Source organism: Bidens hawaiensis, unplaced genomic scaffold, assembly GCF_021521415.1.
Source record: "Bidens hawaiensis isolate Kalapana, Puna unplaced genomic scaffold, B.hawaiensis_p1.1 tig00020430_1, whole genome shotgun sequence".
NCBI classification, from domain to species: Eukaryota; Viridiplantae; Streptophyta; class Magnoliopsida; order Asterales; family Asteraceae; genus Bidens; species Bidens hawaiensis.
In genome coordinates, this window is record NW_027493116.1 from 1422 (window position 1) to 25813 (window position 24392).

The 24392-nt window shown below is 34.2% G+C and overlaps 1 protein-coding gene and 1 pseudogene across 2 annotated transcripts; one reads left to right on the forward strand and one right to left on the reverse strand.

Annotated features, from left to right (window-relative positions):
* The first annotated feature begins 2823 nt into the window (after nt 1–2823).
* Nucleotides 2824–4795, forward strand: LOC143560700 (glutathione S-transferase DHAR2-like; annotated as a pseudogene). Its single transcript, XR_013140172.1, has 6 exons — nt 2824–2880; nt 2999–3089; nt 3345–3488; nt 3588–3705; nt 4240–4380; nt 4643–4795. The product of XR_013140172.1 is annotated as a glutathione S-transferase DHAR2-like (transcript).
* A 1693-nt stretch (nt 4796–6488) lies between these two features.
* On the reverse strand, nt 6489–11657 carry LOC143560701 (sulfate transporter 4.1, chloroplastic-like). The gene is made up of 17 exons (XM_077048944.1): nt 11427–11657; nt 10131–10179; nt 9852–10050; nt 9614–9782; nt 9459–9524; nt 9202–9309; nt 9012–9119; nt 8584–8649; nt 8440–8500; nt 8233–8360; nt 7930–7971; nt 7660–7776; nt 7516–7567; nt 7301–7439; nt 7131–7222; nt 6983–7059; nt 6489–6913 (listed from the first exon to the last, which is right to left on the reverse strand). The coding sequence occupies exons 1-17, from the start codon at nt 11655–11657 to the stop codon at nt 6584–6586; spliced, it is 2034 nt and encodes a 677-aa protein (XP_076905059.1). The 3' UTR covers nt 6489–6583.
* Nucleotides 11658–24392: the final 12735 nt, after the last annotated feature.

Genomic DNA, 24392 nt, shown 5'->3' on the forward strand with positions numbered 1-24392 from the left:
ACTCAATATATTTAATACTAAAACGTTTCCTTGGTTAATTGACTCGTTTTAGGTAGCCGAATAAGCTTTAATGAAGAATTAAAAGCAAATAAATCAACCAAAATGGTTTATATTGACGGAACAAGGAATGTAAACTTATTTTATCAGTAATAGAGATATCTTGAAGCATAATTCACGAGATTTGATTCAAGAATGGCAACGTTTACGTATTTAAGCGAATCCAAAAATTAAAAATGAAATAAGTTGATACAGGGGGCTGGCCGCGCCACGCGACCAACCCTGCTCTTCTTGGCCGCACGGAGTGGCGTGGTCAAGGGGGAAGGAGTTTTCAAACTTGGCACATTTGGTCCCTATGCTTCATAAAGTGTCTTTTCTTGATTCTTTTGAAGTTTTAAGCAATTTTATGGGTTTTTAAGCACAGTTTGACGAATTTGAAAGTTAAGAAAATATAAATTAAGTTTAACCAAGTTAAATACTAATAAATACAAAATTTAAATAATTTGAAAGATATGAATTACATTCCGAGTCAGTTTAAACATAAACGAATACAAATACAAAAAATCCGAGATGTTACAATTTGGTCAAACTTGTGAAGCCAAACTTGTATCTATATTCAGTAGGTTCTTATGTTCATTTGGTCAATTAGTTTAGTCATTTTCTTAAGTTAATCTAATATGGGCATTATGATCATTTTGACCAATCAAACTGTTCATTTGGTCAATCTGATATATAGTCAGTCTCATATAGAATATTGTGATGTTGATTTGGTCAATATGCCTAGTCTTTTATTTTGGTCATTTTGGTCGTATTTATTGGTCAATATGTATGTGTAGATAGACCATGTGATCATTGATAAGCATGTCATTTTGGTCACACAAATAAAGTCCATATATTGAGGAGAAAAACAACATCCGCGATCAAAATGTGATAGTTTGGACCAATAAAAACCAATTTTTTAAAAAATAATCTAGTTTATATTGTTGCTAATTTTGTAATTAGCCTTGGATTGAAAAGCAAATTGTTAGCTCAAATGTATTTTGGTTTAGAATGTTACCTTTATTTTAATTAATAATTTAGCTACTGTTTAGGAATCCTAGTTAGATACAAACATCTTTAAGGTTTAAGGTTTAGTCTATACAAATCATAAATCATGTTGGGTTTATCATATAGTATTGAGTTTTGAGAAATATCTAATGCAATAATAGTTTAGGTGTTTTGCCAATCAATCAAAGTACTAATCCAGAGCTTGAATTGGTAACATAGTCAAGATCCAATAACTCATCAAAACCCTGAACCATTGATCATCTGATGTTGTCTATCGAGATTTAGCAGGCAAGAACCAAGGAGAAGTCCACGACCGATGGGCTATCAAAGAAGCTATTGATTGGCGACCAATTAATTGTAGTTATTGACTTAACCTTTTTTACATTATCAATATTGTTTGATCAGAAATAGGGTCAAAAATCTCGATGGACCATTTAACATAATCGCATATTCATAGCAAAGAACAGTGGGCTGGAATATGAGGTATCAACTCCTGTGACCTACAAATGAACTCGACGAAGATCAATAACGGTGGATCAACCACCCACAAAAAAAAACCAAAATGTCATCAAAGATGGCGCAAATAAATTAGGAATTATGTACACCATTCAAGATTGATTTCACTTCATTATAAAGAAGCTCTGAATAATTGTAAAAACAGTAAAAAAAATTAAGCAAATAAAAACTAACCCAATATTCTTAGTTGAGAAATTGCAAATGCCGAGTGGTACCTTAATGGAAATTTTAGGTTTGTGGCAACGATGGAGTGAAACAGAGGTGGTTTGGTAGAGCTCTGGAGATGAGCGATGTCCGCCGAAGTAACTATTGTCGTGAAGTTGTGAATGTGGGGCGATGGTTGCCTCCATGTTAGTTCGCCACTTTATGACGTGTTATTTTACTTTGTGGGCAGCAACGCTGCTAAGTGTTAAGTTATATGTTTGAAGTTTGTATGTAAAACAAAAAAAAAAACAAATAAAACAAAAGGTAAAGCGTCACTGATTAAATTCAAACCCGAGACCAATCTTTTATTAACAGGTTCCCTTCGAGTTTTATTTATATGTTCGTTTTATTAAAATTTCGAAACTTTTTGGTTTCTAGATGTTCCAGTGAGCCAGAACCCCATCATGTGATCCTGCCTCTGTTCGTAATGGAGCATTTACCCTTTTTATTGTTATTTTTTTTTTCAAAAACGCCCCAAACACTACTATGCACCTCTGCGTTTTCAAGCAAAATAGGTTGTGACATTTTTAGGTCCAACATCGGCCGCAAAAGAAAAAAGGTCATAACATTTTCTTTAATTAATTTAATTGTTTTAATCTCTATCACAACACATCTCCCCACTTTTTAAATTAATTGATTTATTTATATCAACTATTTTAAATGGATGTAATTACTACGCATAGTTTTATAAGACGTTTTTAACCTAAGTATGCAACAATGTCAGTAACATAGCGATTAATTTATAAAACGTTTTTAATCTACGTAACAGTGAGTCAGTGCCATGTAACGTTTTTCACTACCATTATGGACACCCTAATAGTCTTGGTCTCGAACGTTACTTCTTGAAACACTTCTTTTTCATATAGCCCTTTAATAATTTTTATATACTTTATATCCTAATAATCATTAATTCTTTATATGCGGGTAGATGCCATGTGTGTCTAAAAACATTAAACGTATACACTCCAAAATCCGTCTAAATTCAGACACTGTCTCGTCACTATTACTATGAAAACATTGTCTCTCTCATTCTCAACAAACTAAAAAAATTCAGGTTTAATGGCAATTGAGATCTGTGTCAAAGCAGCTACTGGTGCCCCGATGAACTTGGAGACTGTAATATTATTAATCTCTCATTTTCATCAAGATTCTATCACCTTAAATTTTTGATGTTTTATTAATTAATTTATATATATTATTATTATTATTATTATTATTATTATTATTATTTTAGGTCCATATTGCCAAAGGGTTACTTTGACTTTGGAAGAAAAGAAAGTTCCTTACAAAGCCCATCTCATTAATCTGGATAGCAAACCAGAATGGTGATCATCTTTGTTTGATGATCTTAAATTTACTCACTAGCTTTTTGTGTTTTTTAGAGTATTGTAAAAATTGGTCTAGGCGCCGAGTACTTGACAACTAGTAATCCCAGGGTACTCCCCACCTAGCCTGATTACTCCTGAGTAGTCCCCGACTAGGCCGAGTAATCGCAATTCCCAGTTGACCAACTTTGCAACACTTAGCGACTTTTGCAACCGTACTTGTTTATGACAACTTTTGTGTTTGTTTGTTTGTGTGTTTCTTGAAGTGAGCCCAGATGTGAAAGTACCTTTGATTAAGTTTGATGATAAATGGGTTCCTGATTCTGATGTTATTGTGGGTCTGATTGAAGAGAAGTTTCTAGAACCTTCTCTTGTTACTCCACCTGAACTAGCTTCTGTGTATGCCATATCTTAATTATGCATGATCATGAATAGATTTAATATAATAAATAATATTTTATATTGTTGGCATTAACTTTTGAAATTGGGAAATTGTAGAGGGTCAAAGATTTTCCCAAAGTTTGTGGGATTCTTGAAAAGCAAGGATGAGAATGATGGGACTGAACAAGCTTTGCTTGATGAACTCAATGCACTCGAAGAACACCTCAAGAACAATGTATGTTTCTACTCTTAGGTGGTGTTTGGATCATTCAGTGTTGTAAAATTCAGAATTAGTTGGCAACTAGTCGCTACTCGGTAAACTTGTTGAAGTATTTGAAAAATTATACTTATTTTGAATGATTACACATAAAAATTTCAGGTCGATTAATCCACATTAATCGCTAGTCGGTGGGACGATAACCCCTAGCGAGTTAAACACTGAATCATTGGAATTCAAAAGTATTGGAATTAAAATTTGTACTTGAACATGTTTGGTTGGAGAATTAAGGGAATTGAGCTCAAATCAAAACGAATTCATTCATAATGTTTCTAGTAAATGAGTCAAAACAAGTTTTTTTTATTTCATATTCTAATTCTTTTGATTTGATGAACTCCAATCACGTCAAAAGGATTTAACGGACTGACGGTCCGCTTAGTGAACAAGATGAGTATATATATTTTTTTTTGTTGGTACAAAGTGGTGTGTTTTTGTATATATGGTGAAATGATGATAATTTGTTTATAAGTTAATAATCTGTTAATGTATCAGGGGCCTTATGTTAATGGAGAAAAGATCACAGCCGTTGATTTGAGTTTGGCGCCAAAGCTGTACCATCTTGAGGTTGCTGTTGGTCATTTTAAGAAGTGGACCATTCCTGGAAGTCTGACTTATGTGCATAACTATATCAAGGTATGCCTAATTCTGGATGTTTATCCAATTAAGGGGTGCTTGGGTTATCTTATTATTCATGGGCTAGATAACCAGTTTAGTGGCAAATGTGACAAAATTGATTCTGATTATCTAATTATAATTTGTCAAACATGTTTGATCGTCGTAACTTTTAATAACAAAAGCACATCCAAACACCATCTCTTGTGGCTAACAGTGACTATGACTATATATGCATAGACATTACTTTATGTGTTTCTAACTTATGATGATGTGCATACAGTCACTCTTCTCTAGGGAGTCATTTGAGAAAACGAAACCTGCTAAAGAAGAATACGTGGTCGCTGGATGGGCGCCAAAGGTTAATAATGCATGAAGTTGTTCCAAACTGTAGTTTTAGAAACTCGCGTTATCATATATACATGTCATATGCTATTGTTAGAAATAACCCAAATTAATATGTGGTCATCATGATCATTTTGTTTATCAAGATGACATAACTATAAGTACATGTCCACATACATTTACTTGATGGAAGTAATTGTCATAAGTTAAATGGGTTTATGATTTCCCTTTAGATGCCTTTTAATGGAGAGAATACATACGTTCTATAACCGATCATCATTATTGATTATTATCATGGATCATTAGTAATATAAAACTCAAAAGAACACCATTGAGAATACTCTCCCAATTCTCCATCACTCAAAGGCATCTTAACGGGAATTACTATGATTTCATTATCATCATCTTCATCAAGGAGTACGTTCCTACAAGTAAGTCTTGTTTTATTTTGATGTTTAATTAAGTTATTGATTGAAATAATACGATTAGGGTTCTATGTTCTTGACTCATGTATAACGATATAATCAATAATTATGTCGTGCAATAATGTTTTACCGTTGCATAAACTTGAAACGGTACTTATCGTTGGAAGGTAAGTCTTGTTACTTGTTAGTGTGGAGATGGATTTGTGCAAGTTTAAAGTTTAATATGCAAAGAATATACATAGATATGGATTTGTGCAAACAGGTTTAAGGAATTATACTTAGGTGGTAGATTAGATATGAACAGGAGGGGATTCATTAAATATAGCGAAAAATTAATCACGAATTGTGAATGGGGGCTTACGGGTGTCCCTAAATTCCCACTTTACATGTGTAAAAATTTGCGGCAGAAAAAGGATAAAAAAAATTTACACCACCGAGCAAAAATCGTAGGGGGATGGGGCCACCCCTGGCCCCAACTAAATTGCACTCCTAAACTTAGGTCCTTTCATATTCACCAACTTGTAAACACAGTCTGGAATTACATAAAAGTTTTGTTTAGACATGGATTAGAGATTAGGTTATTCTACAAAATTTCTATTTGTAATAATTAATAAACGAGCCTGAGCCCTTATTTCATATCCTGCTTAAACGATCCTATTATTTATTTAAATATATATTACATAATAAAATAACTATATAATTAAGATAAAAATAACTAAATAATTGGCAAAGAGATAACTAGGGGAGCTTAGATTTTTCGACAAGCCAAGTTGGGGAATTTTATACAAAGTTTGAAACGAGTCTAGCTAGAAAGCTACGGCGAACCGAGCCAAGCGTGGCTAGCTTAGCTCTTTCAGTTAGCCGCAAAAGTAAGTTCCATTTCTTTGGTGACCCCTTTGCTGCTACTTTTGAAGAGTCAAACGATGATTTTGTCGTGGAGGGTTCCATTCGAAGGATCATAATCTAAGTGTATGAAGATTTAAGGGAGTTATGATGTAAGCTTTAAGTAGAGATGTACAAATTAGGATCGGGCCCGAAACCAGTTTGGGTTGGGTCAAAGATTATCAAATGGGCTTTTATCCAAATCGATTCAGGTTGAAGCCGTTTTTTGAGGGGGAAAGGTTTGAGTTTGACCCGTTTCAAAGTGTAGGCTTACAAACCAATTTCAACCCTATGGTTCGGTTTGGGTCCCACCAGGGTTTAATCTGACCGGTCTCAAATCGGGTTCGGTTTGAATTCAAAACAGGGTTCGGCTCCATCCCAACCCGGTTTGTGTTGAACGTCTAGTTAAAGTTTAAGCGTTTAGGCTCTCCACTTGCACAACAAGATTTCATTACATACATACAAAGTATCTAAACAGTATTTTACATTAAACCCTAATTCCTGAAAACATTATTAGGGGCATGGGGGTTTATGAAACAGTAACAACATACAAAATTATCTACAAAACGACATCATTTATGATATTTTCTTCCCAACAATGGCTGCGTGATCGGGTCTGCATCGGTGGATATTAGCCGTTCTCGTTCACCCGCTTCCATCTCAGATGCCGATAACTCCTCTTTACGGTTCAGTCTTTCGTTCAGTCTTTCTGAAAAGCTCGTGCTGTTATGAAGAGATATTTGTGGAGTTTTAGGGGAAGGGATCGACGTCTGAACGTATTGTAGACAAACTTGAACAGCATCATGCACTCTTACAAAGCACCATTCTTTACCAACCAGATCAATGAATCCAGATTTCGATAGCGTTACAAAAATGTCTCGGTTTGGATTAGCAATCGCTATCTGTGTTACATACTGCGTCAAAACGAATAACTTTTTGGTGAACACGGTTATGCTATAAAGTTAATGTACCTGGATGTTTCTTGATTTGTACTCTTGGTATAACTCTTTTAAAGCTTGAACGGCACTGGAGTCGACGTAAGTTACAGCTGAAAACGACATTTAACTAGATTATTATGTATTAAGGATTGATATAAAGGTTGACATGACGAGTACGTACGTGCCATCTCTAGAATTACAAAGGATATCCGTCCAACTTCTGGTCCACGTCTACTGGAGCATTGGTCAACCGCAATTTCATACTCTCGCAGCCTGAAACACATACAGAAATAATTTTAAAAACCACCATTTTAACAGAAAGCAACAAAGCACGCTATAGTATTCATTTACCTGTCTTTTATAAAACTTGTATTTGCAAAATAGATAGGTGCATCTATACGAACAACAACAATGCCATTGTATGTATATGCTTCTGGATACTGTTGGGTGTTTCTGTACACAGTAGTGCCAGGTAGACGCCCCAAGACGGCTAAAACACAAACGATTTGTAAATATAATAAATAATTAAATAGTGATTTATATTTTGTACAAATAAAATTGCTCACCAATGTGTGGATTTGCTGACTCGTGGATGACAAAAGCTAGCGAAAACCCGACCTGTAAATTAACAATCCGAAACTCAAACTAGTAATTACGAAGTGTAATATATGGACATAATATATATAGGTGAAAAATAAATAAATGCATACCCCAACGAGGACACCGATCTCTATACCAAAGAACAATGTTGTTGCAGCAGTGATGGCCCAAAGAAAGAAATCTTTTTTATCTACACGCCATAAAAAAATTGCTTCTTCATAGTCAACCTGTAACGAGTTACAAGGTTACATAGTTAAATAGTAATTATTGAAGGTTTTTAAAAAGTATTTAATCATGGGATGTAAAATCTCTTTTTAGAGATAGAGCTGTATGATGTAAAGATTCTGAATTTCTGGGGAGAGAAAGAGTAATCTACTCACCAGGCCAATTACAGCAGAGATTACAATAGCAGCCAGAGCACACTGAAAAGATGATAAAATCCAACTAGTTTAGTGTTAACGCGTACACAACCCTTTAACTTGTTTATCTAAATGTGTCAAACAGGTTGACATGTAGTAATCAAGCTGTAAACATGTTAATCAGGTTGGTGGGTTGTAAACAATGGGTTAAAATGGGCTGAACAAGTCAACCCGAGCACGACTGGCTTATTAAACGGGTTGTAGAAAATGGTTTAAACGGATAACACTGGTTTTAAGAGAATTAAATTCAAAATATGGATAAACCTGAGGTATGTGTTCAAACAATGGTGTCATGAATAACAGAGCAGAACATATAATAATGCCCATGATGATTCCTGATAAACCAGTTTTTGCTCCACTTTCATGATTTACAGCTGACCTTGAGAAGGAACCTAACCAGCATATTTAATAATTATATATATGTATGTGTGTGTATATATGCATTCATTGAAAGAAACAAAGAAATCTCACCGGTTGCAGGATATGCTGAGAAAAAGGAACCAAATATATTGGCTACTCCAAGGCCAAATAACTGGTAGAAAGCAATCAATGTGTTAGCCTCTATATTATTATATGACAATGTAACACCCAAAAATAAAATATGATGTGAGATACCTCTTGATTTGAATCCAATTCATACCCATTTTTTGCGGCCAGAGCTTTGGCTATTCCAACAGATTCCTGATTGCATACGTGAAGTGAATGGACAACTAATATTTAATAGTATGTAAACCGCTAATTGTGTTAAAATGTAAGCTGTGATCTGGTTTCAGTTTTGGGTAATCGCACTTATTTTATGCCTATAAAAACATTAAAGTTTTAACATTTTTGGTTCAAGGCAAACGCCTAATATAAACTAGTTTTCGTTATGCGAAAGGAAAGGCCAACATGGTCATCATTTTGACTCGTTAACTTAAATTAAGTTTTTGTAAGTTCGGTTATATACTTATATGTTTATGTCTGTAAAGTTAGTGAGCTTTTCATGAATTTAACCCTTATGAAAACCATCAACTTTCTAGGTTATGATAGAAGTATGTTCTTACCAGTATAGCCACTCCAGTAATTAGAAATGTGGTAGGGATTAAAGACTTCACATGCCTAAATTCTTTAGGGATGGAAAACGAGGGAAGTCCTTGTGGTATATTTCCCACCTGAATTATAATGCTTACAGAATTATATTATTTGGAATTTGGTGCTACTACTGCAGAATAAGTTTTGTTTCAGTATTCTCACCAAAGAAATGGAAGATGGATGAAATATTTTCACAAAAGCTGTGCCCAGAACAACTGCAGTGAGGGGCCCAGCCGCTCTCAAAAACCGCAAACTCTTTCTTGTTTTACCCTGTAAATCGAACCATTAAAATTTTTAATGATCTCAAAAAGGACATGAGTTTATTTTATTTGGAACCTGTAAATTGAACCATTAAAACTTTTAATGAGCTCAAAAAGGACATGAGTTTAATTTATTTGGAAGAAACCGAAATACCGTACCAAATGCTTCATGATCAACATAATTGCAAGAATAGTAGACCCCATCACAAAAGGTGGCCATGAGAACTACAAACAAAAACCATTGTCAGTTGTCACATTTATGGAAGTATTAAAAGATTAATAACATCTATATCTTCTGATTACTACAGTTTTACCTTATCTGCACCTGATATTATACTCTTAACAAGAGGAATTATTTCACTGCTTCTTTCAACACTATATCCCAAGAAATACTTTGCTTGAGACAGTGCAATAACTATGGCTGAAGCAGTTGTAAAACCAGAAATCACAGAGTGGCTAATAAATCTTATGAGCCATCCTAACCTACAATGTATACTATAATTAATAACCATTTCAAATAAAATACATTAATTAAATAGAAGTTAAGAGTACCTTAAGAGACCCATTGTACATTCTAGAATTCCGACCATGAGTGACAATAATATGGCAAGTTCTGTATACAATTCACCAGATGAATCAAAATTGCCTAGAACATTAGAGACCAGTAGAGAAACCAATGCTACTGGACCAACAGCAAGCTGGCGTGATGAACCGAATACAGCATACACAAATATAGGCACTAATCCAGTATCTGCAGTAAAAAAGACCAAACAAAATATAACAGTTAGTTTACTAAATAGATTAATGTTACAGAGTCTAAATTCAACTTACAAAGTCCATATATTGGTTGAAGTCCAGCTAGCTTTGCATATGACATAGACTGCCACATAGAAACAAATATAGAAATATAATATGTTCAGTGTGAGACCAAAAAATCTATAGAAAAAGAAAATCCATCACTAATCATTGCAAAGGATCCATAGTCATTAAATCCCCAAAATTAATTCATTCAGTGCTATATAATATATGTTTACTTTAATTTCTGAAATGTAACAGGACTAGTTTCAAGTCCAGATTCATCTAATACTCTAACCTATACTAAATTCTAGCGGTAAAAAATAGTCGAACCGTTAACCGAAAAGCAAACTGAAAACCAAACAAAACCGAACCGAAATTAACCTTTTCGGTTATCAGTTTTCCTGTGTAACTCGGTCAACCAGAATTAATCGAACTGAACCGAACAGAATCATTCATATTTATATATATTTCTAGCTTTTATACTTCCATTTCATGTATTATTAATTATACCGAAAACTGACAAATTAACCGAGTTATACTTTGATTTCTGGAATGTAACATGACCCGAAATTAACCTTTTTGGTTATCGCTTTCCTGTGTACCCTCGGTTAACCTAAATTAACCGAACCGAACCGAATCATTCATATTTTCATATATTTCCAGACTTTATACCTCCATTTCATTTCATGTATTATAACAAAAACCGACAAAACTAAGTTATACTTTGATTTTGAAATGTAACAAGACGAGTTTCAAGTCCAGATCCATCTAATATTCTAATCTATACTAAATTTCAGGGGTGAACAATAGTCGAACCCTTAACCGAAAACCAACAAAACCGAACTGAAGTTAACCAAAATTCGGTCATCGGTTTTTCTGTGTACCCTCGGTTAACCGAACCAAACAATTCATACCTTCATATATTTATAGCTATTATATAATCATTTCATGTTTTATAGCTTCATTTTCATGTATTTGTAACAAAAACCGACAACGCGACAACCTAACCGAATTAACTAAAAACCGATTCGTTATTAAACTAGATTAACTGAGGCTAAACCGAACCGTGCACGGTGCATACCACTACCAAATTTAGTGAAATTGAAAATTGTAGATGACAAGAGTGGTAATACTATAGTCCAAAGCAAGCTATCAAGTACAGTTAGGTAACTAATAATATCTAGCCAAACAAATTGCAGGAAACAAATATTATACGCATAGTAGTCAAGTCAAACACGCTACAAATTTAGGCAGCTTCTGAAACTCTTTGGACTCTATCTAACAAATATCAATAATAATAATAATAATAATTCAATATCTCAATTGTACCTGCGGAACGAGCATAATTCCGACGGTAACGCCGGAGACTACATCCGGCTGCAGATACTCACGCCAATTGTATGTCCGAATCCACCTTGAGCAAGGGATAAGCACCTCAATCCAGTTCATCCGCTCAAGCTTCTCCCGCCATCTCCACAGCAACGACGATGACGCCGTGGTGTCTGCGTCACCGTACGAGTGCTGAAACGGAATGATTTTCACGGTCCGATTGGTCCTCATGAAGTGGTGCGTAGGATAACAACGGTTGATGCGTAGGTTAGTACAGAGGTATCATTAATGCAGTTGCCGGAAGTAGGTGACGTTTGCCGGTGGTGGTTTATGGCCACGAGTGAGTGAGTTTGTTTGTTTATTTAAGCTGGAGATTTGGTTATATATTATATTTATCCAATTGGTGGTTTTGTCAGGTTCGTTACGTCTTTGGGTCCCCGTTTAAAGTGACAACGCGCGTTTTTTATTTTTAACATTTTCCCCTTTTGTTCCTTGAAAATATTCGCTTTTAAATTTTAGTGAATTCACTATTTTTGTTTTGTTCCCTTATTTTTATGCAATGGAAATATTTTCTTTAGTGTAGTTGGTCAAGTTCAATATATATATAGAATAGTAAAACTAGTCATTTATGTTTGAATGTTTTTTTAATACGCGTTCTTTAACAATAAAAATGGCAAAAACATACTTCATGTTTTAATTCCCTTTCACATTAGTTTTTTTGGCCCTAATCCAGTTAAAATTTTTTATTAAATATGATCATGTGCAAGTCAGATGAGAGTAGTTTTGTAATTTCACATGTTTACTTAATAACAAAAAAGAATAAACAAATTAAAAAAAATACACTCTCTCTAAAACCTTCTCCTTCCTCTTTTTTCTTCAATTCACCCACTGTCCACTTTCACCATCCATTCCCATCTTTTTTCTCTCATCACATCACCATTAGGGGTGTGTTTCCTAACCGAACCCGAATCGAAGCGACCCGAGACTTGAATAACCCGGCCCGAATTCAATCGAACCGATTAAGCTTCTAACCCGAATCTGAGATAAGATATTCGGGTTGGTATTTTGGTTGAAATACCCAAGTTCGGGTGGACCCAAATAACCCGAAGTATAATACATCGATGCATGTATCCCTAATTTTTATAGGATAGTTTAGAGTAAAGTAACACAATGACCTTATGTATTGTTGTTCGATAATTCTCAAGACTCCGATTAATATTGAATTTATCACATCACAATGCATTAATTACCATAATGCATGTTAAGAATGTGTATTCTTTTTTTTTTTTAAACATAATTGAGAATGTATATTTAGTTCAAAAACTTAAATTGTAATATCCGCATATTTAAAATAATAAATATTAGTAATGGATATAAGAAAATATATACAGTTGAGTTGGATAATTTATTTTTAAACTTCATAAAATTGTTTCAGTAACATAATGATTTTTGTAAAGTAACATATTTATCTTACAAGTATAAATTCAAAAGCAACAAGTATTAACAAATGTAAGGTATGTATGTGTGCTACTAAAATCCATTTTGCAGCTTAATGTTCCTCTAATATTTAGATACGACATTGTCTTAAGTTTTCGCCATTATCTGCTAATGTTACGTGTCTTTTATTATATATTTATTTATTTTTATATCAGTGTAGAAATGCATGTTAATATTCAAAATATGTTTTTGAAAATTTACGTTTTAAGTCTTGATTTTTTTTAGTATTCCATTAGTTATCACTTTTTATTTCCACTTATAAGTCACATGTTTCAGTTATCTGTCTTTCGTTTTGGTTATTAGTTACACAATTTAGTCATATGCTTTAGCTCATCAAAATTTATTTATTTTATTTTAGTTATTAGTTATCCACTATGTTATATGTAATTCTGTGTTCAAATGAAATTTTTGATTTCCGTTTATAAGAACTAGTATTATCCGATACAAGTTTTAGGTTACCCATAGTTTCGTTCAATATCATCATGGCAACGAGTCAGCTATTTCAGTTTGGATGGTTTTGATTTCATATGAATTCTGTTTTAAGTTTGTTTCGTTTTCGTGATATCCGAAAGTATGTGTCACCGTCTTACAATTTCGAGGACGAAATTTTTTTTTAGGGGAGTATAATTATAATAACCCGAACTTTGATATTGGATGATAAATATATATATATATATATATATATATATATGATAATAATAATAATAATAATAATAAATAATAATACTAAGAATAATGGATGGGTTCAAACTCAAGGCTAACCACATGTGCATTATTTTAAATTTCCATTTATCATCAAGTTGGCTTCTTCAAATTCAAACTTTCGGATATATCTGAGATGATCGATTCGTTTCTTTTTAAGCACCCTCAAACTCTATCAATCAACCCATCCCATCCCTTGATCATCGTCTCCCAAATTATTAACAACAATCAGCAAAACCCTAACCAACCATGATGATGCTGGTCAACTGCTCCAATTGCCACACGCCATTACAGCTACCACCTGGAGCCACGTCCATCCGATGCGCCATATGCCAAGCCATTACTCACCTCGCCGATCCCCGTCACGCGCCACCGCCTCCGCACACCGCCGGACAATCCTCCTACGGTCCTCCGCAACCGTCACCGCCTGTTTGAAGTGTGAGAACCACCGCCGTCGTCTTCCGTCACTGTAGACAAGCATCGCCTCTGCCGCGGTTGGTTGTATGGAAGCCGCCACCGTCACCTTCTGTTGAACGTGACGAAGAGAGAGTCATCGCCGCGAAACTAACATTCCGTTATAACCGGATTCATAACCATCGCACGTTCGTGTACTTCCGCCGCTCTCGCTCTTTGATACGTTCGGTTTGTGTTCGGATATATCGATATTGAGGTAACCATGTTATGAGTTTCAATATGTTATCTTTGGATTTGGCCACTGACTTTTGATTCGTTTCCGGCGACTAACCAAACATACCACGCGAAAACCGATCATCATAATATAATGTTTTGTTTTTTTTCATTAATATGTAAAGCTTACAATATGATAGTTCATATAATTGAATTATGAAGAAGAAATTAAATTGGAACTCTATATTGAATTTTAATGAATACTCAGTTGATTTCATGCATACATGTTCACAATTTAATAATAACATTTATTTAATAAACCATCTATTATTTACTTATTTACTAGTGGATCAAACCTATTTAAATATTCTCTAGTTTTCCTTTAAATCAATTTGTCTAACTATCAAAAAATAATAATAATAATAATAATCAGTATTGTTAAGTTATTGCAAGTTATTAAGTAATTGTGAATTCTAAACAATATTAAAAAGGAGTATGTTTAGGTATAAAGTATCCGTCGCCGGAACATCAATTAACGAACGAATTGGATCATCGTAAATCTAAATCAAGATGACTAAAGTGTAGGTGTTAATACCACTTAAGGATGTCGCGACTTTGTTACTTTGCTTTGCTAAATTAAGGTACGGTTTCTGTTTTTGTTACTCTTAGTATTAATTATAGTCTGTTACCTTGTTGTACGGTTTCTGGTTTCTGTCACTCATAGTATAAATTATATTCCGTTACTTCATTACGGTTTCTGTTTTCGGTTACTTATAGTATTGAATCTATTCCGTTACTTTGTAGTACGGATTCTGTTTTTGTTTCCTCTTAGTATTAATTATATTTCGTTACTTCAGAGTACGGATTCTGTATTTCTTCACTCGAAGTATTAATTATATTTCGTTAGTACGGTTTCTGTTTACTTTTAGTCACAGTATACTAACTCTATTCCGTTACTTCGCGGTACGGATTCTGGTTTCTGTCACTCATAGTATAAATTATATTCTGTTACTTCGTAGTACGGTTTCCGTCTTTGTTTCCTCTTAGTATTATTTATATTCCGTTACTTCGTAGTACGGATTCTGTTTTTGTTTCCTTTTAGTATTATTTATACTCCGTTACTTTGTTGTACGGATTCTGTTTTTTCTTCACTCATAGTATTGATTCTAGTCCATTTTATATTCTATGTCCGTCACTTCGTAGTGCGGATTTTTGTTATTTTTCAGTTTCAGATTGAGTTCAGTTTATCCGTATGATATGTTTAATATTAAGTTTTTAACATGCAATAGGTTATATATATTTTGTATTCATTGTTGCATGTTCCTGTTCGAATTTAGTTATATGAATTTAGCTTCAGTACTCTGTTACCCGAGCATTTCTGACTTGTCGTTGGGGCGTCAACGACATGGCACTTATCGTGACAGTGCGTAATCAAAGTTCACGGCGTCTCTAGCTTGTGCTTGTATAGCACTCTGGCCCCTAGAGGCGTATAGATCGATCTTAGCTCCGACTCCTGACTCCTGACTCCTGACATGGCACTTATCGTGACAGTGCGTAATCAAAGTTCACGGCGTCTCTGAAAGTACTCATGTAGTACCTTGGCCACTTAGAGGCGTATAGATCGATCTTAGCTCCGACTTCTGACTCCTGACTTCTGTTTGAGATGGAACAATGTGTGCACGCCACCCACACCGTCTCCTTGGTGCATGGACTAGCTAGCGGTGTACCCCTCTGTTTAGGCTCTGGGTGCTTCCGTATTACACGACCTATTTATTTTAACATCATCGTCGTGTATTTTAGTAATTATATTTTGTTTCGCTATATTTCTGGTCCGTTTTGATATGTGTATATGCATTTGATTAAATTTGAGTATATTCAGATTACGTCCCGATCGTGTATCGGATTATGTTTCGCATTTAATTATAGTTCAGTTAAATGTTACACGTTATATGTTACACGTCACACATTATATGTTACAAGTTATATGTTTCTTGCTCTGGGTGTTTTTGTTATAGTTCTGATATATTTCCGCATGCGTTTGACCATGTTCTGGCCAAGTTTCGGATCATACATCCGAATTTTATTAAGTATATGTTTCGGTAAAAAGGGTTGGTTTCGAGTTTGAATTGAAGTTCGTATATTTATTCTCTTACGTCTGTCCTTACCTATACTATTGTTCTTTCCGTTACTGGGCAATTTTTGGCTCAGCCGTGTTTTCTTGTTTTGTTTTTCTTATTTTGTTTTCAGGTAATCCGGGATTCGGGGAATTTAGTGAGGAGAGATAAAAATGAAGTTCAAGCTTCTTAAAGTTAATTCATTTTGTTTAATAATATGACGTAGGTTGCATTAATTTTTGTTGTATTTTGGATTGTGGCGTTGATTTGATATCTGTAATAGTAACACGTCAGCCTGTTCCGGGTTGGGGTGTTACAGTTATGGTATCAGAGCTAAGGCTCTTTCCTGTAGAAAACTTAAACCTTAAAATCAGACTTGTGAGATAATGGGTAGACATTGGGTTAGGATTAATATTTCATATCAATCTTCGTGCCGATCATTTTGTGATTTTCGGTCTATTTTTAGAGTCCTTTCTAGGCACCTACGTCAATCTCTGACTTTCCGGATTTCATTTAGTTGAATAAATTGTTCATGCTTACACTATACAAATATGGAAATGACTTTCGAAGACAACGCTACACAACTAAAGGGATCACGACTTTGACTTACGTACCCTCTACGCTCGATTCAGACTTTACTACCACGCACGCCTCTAGACGTTTTCCGATAATTATGCATTTGAATAAACATCATTTCTTAATTATTTTGTCATCACATTACTCTTTTGTTATAAGCCAAGCCATGTTTTTAAAATGCATAATGGAAGGCTTGTTAGGACACAGTCGTAAGGTAAATTGACGATTATGGTCGCGAACGTAATCGTGAATTTACAGGTACGCATGTGTGCTACAAAAATTCTTTTATGCAGATTTTGTTCCTCTAATACTCCATCCGATATGACCTCGTCATAAGATTTTTCACTTTATTGTGCTAGTGTTATGTGTTTATTAATTTATCTATTTATTTATTTGTATATGAGTAAAAAAAAAATATGTAAACTTATAAAATTTGATTTTTGAGTTTGATATGTTTTGAGTTTTTAAAATTATGAAGGATCAAATTTGTTACCGTTTTTAAGTTCTACTTATAGTCACCTGTTTCAGTTAGTTGTTTTGTCTCGGTTACTAGTTATAGGATTCATTTAGATGTCTTCGTTTGACATTTTTGTGATACACCCAATTATATGTATTTAGAGAAAAATTTTCTGTTTCATTTCAGTAATACGATTAAGTATTCTCGGTTAAATATTTTAGTTTACCATTAAAGTTTTGTTTGGTATCATTACCGCTTGAAGTTATGTTTCTTATCCGTTACGTCAAAGTTTGATTGCGCATAGATAACTAGAAATTTCGAGGACGAAATTTTATGTAGGGAGGTAGAATTGTAATATCCGCATATTTAAAATAATAAATATTAGTAATGGATATAAGAAAATATATACAGTTGAGTTGGAAAATTTATTTTTAAACTTCATAAAATCGTTTCAGTAACATAATGATTTTTGTAAAGTAACATATTTATCTTACAAGTATAAATTCAAAAGCAACAAGTATTAACAAATGTAAGGTATGTATGTGTGCTACTAAAATCCATTTTGCAGCTTAATGTTCCTCTAATATTTAGATACGACATTGTCTTAAGTTTTCGCCATTATCTGCTAATGTTACGTGTCTTTTATTATATATTTATTTATTTTTATATCAGTGTAGAAATGCATGTTAATATTCAAAATATGTTTTTGAAAATTTACGTTTTAAGTCTTGATTTTTTTTAGTATTCCATTAGTTATCACTTTTTATTTCCACTTATAAGTCACATGTTTCAGTTATCTGTCTTTCGTTTTGGTTATTAGTTACACAATTTAGTCATAGGCTTTAGCTCATCAAAATTTATTTATTTTATTTTAGTTATTAGTTATCCACTATGTTATATGTAATTCTGTGTTCAAATGAAATTTTTGATTTCCGTTTATAAGAACTAGTATTATCCGATACAAGTTTTAGGTTACCCATAGTTTCGTTCAATATCATCATGGCAACGAGTCAGCTATTTCAGTTTGGATGGTTTTGATTTCATATGAATTCTGTTTTAAGTTTGTTTCGTTTTCGTGATATCCGAAAGTATGTGTCACCGTCTTACAATTTCGAGGACGAAATTTTTTTTTAGGGGAGTATAATTATAATAACCCGAACTTTGATATTGGATGATAAATATATATATATATATATATATATATATATATATGATAATAATAATAATAATAATAATAAATAATAATACTAAGAATAATGGATGGGTTCAAACTCAAGGCTAACCACATGTGCATTATTTTAAATTTCCATTTATCATCAAGTTGGCTTCTTCAAATTCAAACTTTCGGATATATCTGAGATGATCGATTCGTTTCTTTTTAAGCACCCTCAAACTCTATCAATCAACCCATCCCATCCCTTGATCATCGTCTCCCAAATTATTAACAACAATCAGCAAAACCCTAACCAACCATGATGATGCTGGTCAACTGCTCCAATTGCCACACGCCATTACAGCTACCACCTGGAGCCACGTCCATCCGATGCGCCATATGCCAAGCCATTACTCACCTCGCCGATCCCCGTCACGCGCCACCGCCTCCGCACACCGCCGGACAATCCTCCTACGGTCCTCCGCAACCGTCACCGCCTGTTTGAAGTGTGAGAACCACCGCCGTCGTCTTCCGTCACTGTAGACAAGCATCGCCTCTGCCGCGGTTGGTTGTATGGAAGCCGCCACCGTCACCTTCTGTTGAACGTGACGAAGAGAGAGTCATCGCCGCGAAACTAACATTCCGTTATAACCGGATTCATAACCATCGCACGTTCGTGTACTTCCGCCGCTCTCGCTCTTTGATACGTTCGGTTTGTGTTCGGATATATCGATATTGAGGTAACCATGTTATGAGTTTCAATATGTTATCTTTGGATTTGGCCACTGACTTTTGATTCGTTTCCGGCGACTAACCAAACATACCACGCGAAAACCGATCATCATAATATAATGTTTTGTTTTTTTTCATTAATATGTAAAGCTTACAATATGATAGTTCATATAATTGAATTATGAAGAAGAAATTAAATTGGAACTCTATATTGAATTTTAATGAATACTCAGTTGATTTCATGCATACATGTTCACAATTTAATAATAACATTTATTTAATAAACCATCTATTATTTACTTATTTACTAGTGGATCAAACCTATTTAAATATTCTCTAGTTTTCCTTTAAATCAATTTGTCTAACTATCAAAAAAAAATAATAATAATAATAATCAGTATTGTTAAGTTATTGCAAGTTATTAAGTAATTGTGAATTCTAAACAATATTAAAAAGGAGTATGTTTAGGTATAAAGTATCCGTCGCCGGAACATCAATTAACGAACGAATTGGATCATCGTAAATCTAAATCAAGATGACTAAAGTGTAGGTGTTAATACCACTTAAGGATGTCGCGACTTTGTTACTTTGCTTTGCTAAATTAAGGTACGGTTTCTGTTTTTGTTACTCTTAGTATTAATTATAGTCTGTTACCTTGTTGTACGGTTTCTGGTTTCTGTCACTCATAGTATAAATTATATTCCGTTACTTCATTACGGTTTCTGTTTTCGGTTACTTATAGTATTGAATCTATTCCGTTACTTTGTAGTACGGATTCTGTTTTTGTTTCCTCTTAGTATTAATTATATTTCGTTACTTCAGAGTACGGATTCTGTATTTCTTCACTCGAAGTATTAATTATATTTCGTTAGTACGGTTTCTGTTTACTTTTAGTCACAGTATACTAACTCTATTCCGTTACTTCGCGGTACGGATTCTGGTTTCTGTCACTCATAGTATAAATTATATTCTGTTACTTCGTAGTACGGTTTCCGTCTTTGTTTCCTCTTAGTATTATTTATATTCCGTTACTTCGTAGTACGGATTCTGTTTTTGTTTCCTTTTAGTATTATTTATACTCCGTTACTTTGTTGTACGGATTCTGTTTTTTCTTCACTCATAGTATTGATTCTAGTCCATTTTATATTCTATGTCCGTCACTTCGTAGTGCGGATTTTTGTTATTTTTCAGTTTCAGATTGAGTTCAGTTTATCCGTATGATATGTTTAATATTAAGTTTTTAACATGCAATAGGTTATATATATTTTGTATTCATTGTTGCATGTTCCTGTTCGAATTTAGTTATATGAATTTAGCTTCAGTACTCTGTTACCCGAGCATTTCTGACTTGTCGTTGGGGCGTCAACGACATGGCACTTATCGTGACAGTGCGTAATCAAAGTTCACGGCGTCTCTAGCTTGTGCTTGTATAGCACTCTGGCCCCTAGAGGCGTATAGATCGATCTTAGCTCCGACTCCTGACTCCTGACTCCTGACATGGCACTTATCGTGACAGTGCGTAATCAAAGTTCACGGCGTCTCTGAAAGTACTCATGTAGTACCTTGGCCACTTAGAGGCGTATAGATCGATCTTAGCTCCGACTTCTGACTCCTGACTTCTGTTTGAGATGGAACAATGTGTGCACGCCACCCACACCGTCTCCTTGGTGCATGGACTAGCTAGCGGTGTACCCCTCTGTTTAGGCTCTGGGTGCTTCCGTATTACACGACCTATTTATTTTAACATCATCGTCGTGTATTTTAGTAATTATATTTTGTTTCGCTATATTTCTGGTCCGTTTTGATATGTGTATATGCATTTGATTAAATTTGAGTATATTCAGATTACGTCCCGATCGTGTATCGGATTATGTTTCGCATTTAATTATAGTTCAGTTAAATGTTACACGTTATATGTTACACGTCACACATTATATGTTACAAGTTATATGTTTCTTGCTCTGGGTGTTTTTGTTATAGTTCTGATATATTTCCGCATGCGTTTGACCATGTTCTGGCCAAGTTTCGGATCATACATCCGAATTTTATTAAGTATATGTTTCGGTAAAAAGGGTTGGTTTCGAGTTTGAATTGAAGTTCGTATATTTATTCTCTTACGTCTGTCCTTACATATACTATTGTTCTTTCCGTTACTGGGCAATTTTTGGCTCAGCCGTGTTTTCTTGTTTTGTTTTTCTTATTTTGTTTTCAGGTAATCCGGGATTCGGGGAATTTAGTGAGGAGAGATAAAAATGAAGTTCAAGCTTCTTAAAGTTAATTCATTTTGTTTAATAATATGACGTAGGTTGCATTAATTTTTGTTGTATTTTGGATTGTGGCGTTGATTTGATATCTGTAATGGTAACACGTCAGCCTGTTCCGGGTTGGGGTGTTACAGTTATGGTATCAGAGCTAAGGCTCTTTCCTGTAGAAAACTTAAACCTTAAAATCAGACTTGTGAGATAATGGGTAGACATTGGGTTAGGATTAATATTTCATATCAATCTTCGTGCCGATCATTTTGTGATTTTCGGTCTATTTTTAGAGTCCTTTCTAGGCACCTACGTCAATCTCTGACTTTCCGGATTTCATTTAGTTGAATAAATTGTTCATGCTTACACTATACAAATATGGAAATGACTTTCGAAGACAACGCTACACAACTAAAGGGATCACGACTTTGACTTACGTACCCTCTACGCTCGATTCAGACTTTACTACCACGCACGCCTCTAGACGTTTTCCGATAATTATGCATTTGAATAAACATCATTTCTTAATTATTTTGTCATCACATTACTCTTTTGTTATAAGCCAAGCCATGTTTTTAAAATGCATAATGGAAGGCTTGTTAGGACACAGTCGTAAGGTAAATTGACGATTATGGTCGCGAACGTAATCGTGAATTTACAGGTACGCATGTGTGCTACAAAAATTCTTTTATGCAGATTTTGTTCCTCTAATACTCCATCCGATATGACCTCGTCATAAGATTTTTCACTTTATTGTGCTAGTGTTATGTGTTTATTAATTTATCTATTTATTTATTTGTATATGAGTAAAAAAAAAATATGTAAACTTATAAAATTTGATTTTTGAGTTTGATATGTTTTGAGTTTTTAAAATTATGAAGGATCAAATTTGTTACCGTTTTTAAGTTCTACTTATAGTCACCTGTTTCAGTTAGTTGTTTTGTCTCGGTTACTAGTTATAGGATTCATTTAGATGTCTTCGTTTGACATTTTTGTGATACACCCAATTATATGTATTTAGAGAAAAATTTTCTGTTTCATTTCAGTAATACGATTAAGTATTCTCGGTTAAATATTTTAGTTTACCATTAAAGTTTTGTTTGGTATCATTACCGCTTGAAGTTATGTTTCTTATCCGTTACGTCAAAGTTTGATTGCGCATAGATAACTAGAAATTTCGAGGACGAAATTTTATGTAGGGAGGTAGAATTGTAATATCCGCATATTTAAAATAATAAATATTAGTAATGGATATAAGAAAATATATACAGTTGAGTTGGATAATTTATTTTTAAACTTCATAAAATCGTTTCAGTAACATAATGATTTTTGTAAAGTAACATATTTATCTTACAAGTATAAATTCAAAAGCAACAAGTATTAACAAATGTAAGGTATGTATGTGTGCTACTAAAATCCATTTTGCAGCTTAATGTTCCTCTAATATTTAGATACGACATTGTCTTAAGTTTTCGCCATTATCTGCTAATGTTACGTGTCTTTTATTATATATTTATTTATTTTTATATCAGTGTAGAAATGCATGTTAATATTCAAAATATGTTTTTGAAAATTTACGTTTTAAGTCTTGATTTTTTTTAGTATTCCATTAGTTATCACTTTTTATTTCCACTTATAAGTCACATGTTTCAGTTATCTGTCTTTCGTTTTGGTTATTAGTTACACAATTTAGTCATAGGCTTTAGCTCATCAAAATTTATTTATTTTATTTTAGTTATTAGTTATCCACTATGTTATATGTAATTCTGTGTTCAAATGAAATTTTTGATTTCCGTTTATAAGAACTAGTATTATCCGATACAAGTTTTAGGTTACCCATAGTTTCGTTCAATATCATCATGGCAACGAGTCAGCTATTTCAGTTTGGATGGTTTTGATTTCATATGAATTCTGTTTTAAGTTTGTTTCGTTTCCGTGATATCCGAAAGTATGTGTCACCGTCTTACAATTTCGAGGACGAAATTTTTTTTTAGGGGAGTATAATTATAATAACCCGAACTTTGATATTGGATGATAAATATATATATAGATATATATATATATATATATATATATATGATAATAATAATAATAATAAATAATAATACTAAGAATAATGGATGGGTTCAAACTCAAGGCTAACCACATGTGCATTATTTTAAATTTCCATTTATCATCAAGTTGGCTTCTTCAAATTCAAACTTTCGGATATATCTGAGATGATCGATTCGTTTCTTTTTAAGCACCCTCAAACTCTATCAATCAACCCATCCCATCCCTTGATCATCGTCTCCCAAATTATTAACAACAATCAGCAAAACCCTAACCAACCATGATGATGCTGGTCAACTGCTCCAATTGCCACACGCCATTACAGCTACCACCTGGAGCCACGTCCATCCGATGCGCCATATGCCAAGCCATTACTCACCTCGCCGATCCCCGTCACGCGCCACCGCCTCCGCACACCGCCGGACAATCCTCCTACGGTCCTCCGCAACCGTCACCGCCTGTTTGAAGTGTGAGAACCACCGCCGTCGTCTTCCGTCACTGTAGACAAGCATCGCCTCTGCCGCGGTTGGTTGTATGGAAGCCGCCACCGTCACCTTCTGTTGAACGTGACGAAGAGAGAGTCATCGCCGCGAAACTAACATTCCGTTATAACCGGATTCATAACCATCGCACGTTCGTGTACTTCCGCCGCTCTCGCTCTTTGATACGTTCGGTTTGTGTTCGGATATATCGATATTGAGGTAACCATGTTATGAGTTTCAATATGTTATCTTTGGATTTGGCCACTGACTTTTGATTCGTTTCCGGCGACTAACCAAACATACCACGCGAAAACCGATCATC

What these genes read in the sequence shown, in the direction of transcription:
- LOC143560701 (XM_077048944.1), bottom strand. Translation starts at nt 11,657, where the DNA reads ATGAGGACCAATCGGACCGTGAAAATCATTCCGTTTCAGCACTCGTAC. An exon ending in TCTCTGCTGTAATTGGCCTG is followed by an intron (nt 7,777 to 7,929) that starts GTGAGTAGATTA and finishes AACTCGTTACAG; the next exon opens with GTTGACTATGAAGAAGCAAT. An exon ending in ACAAATCAAGAAACATCCAG is followed by an intron (nt 6,914 to 6,982) that starts GTACATTAACTT and finishes TATGTAACACAG; the next exon opens with ATAGCGATTGCTAATCCAAA.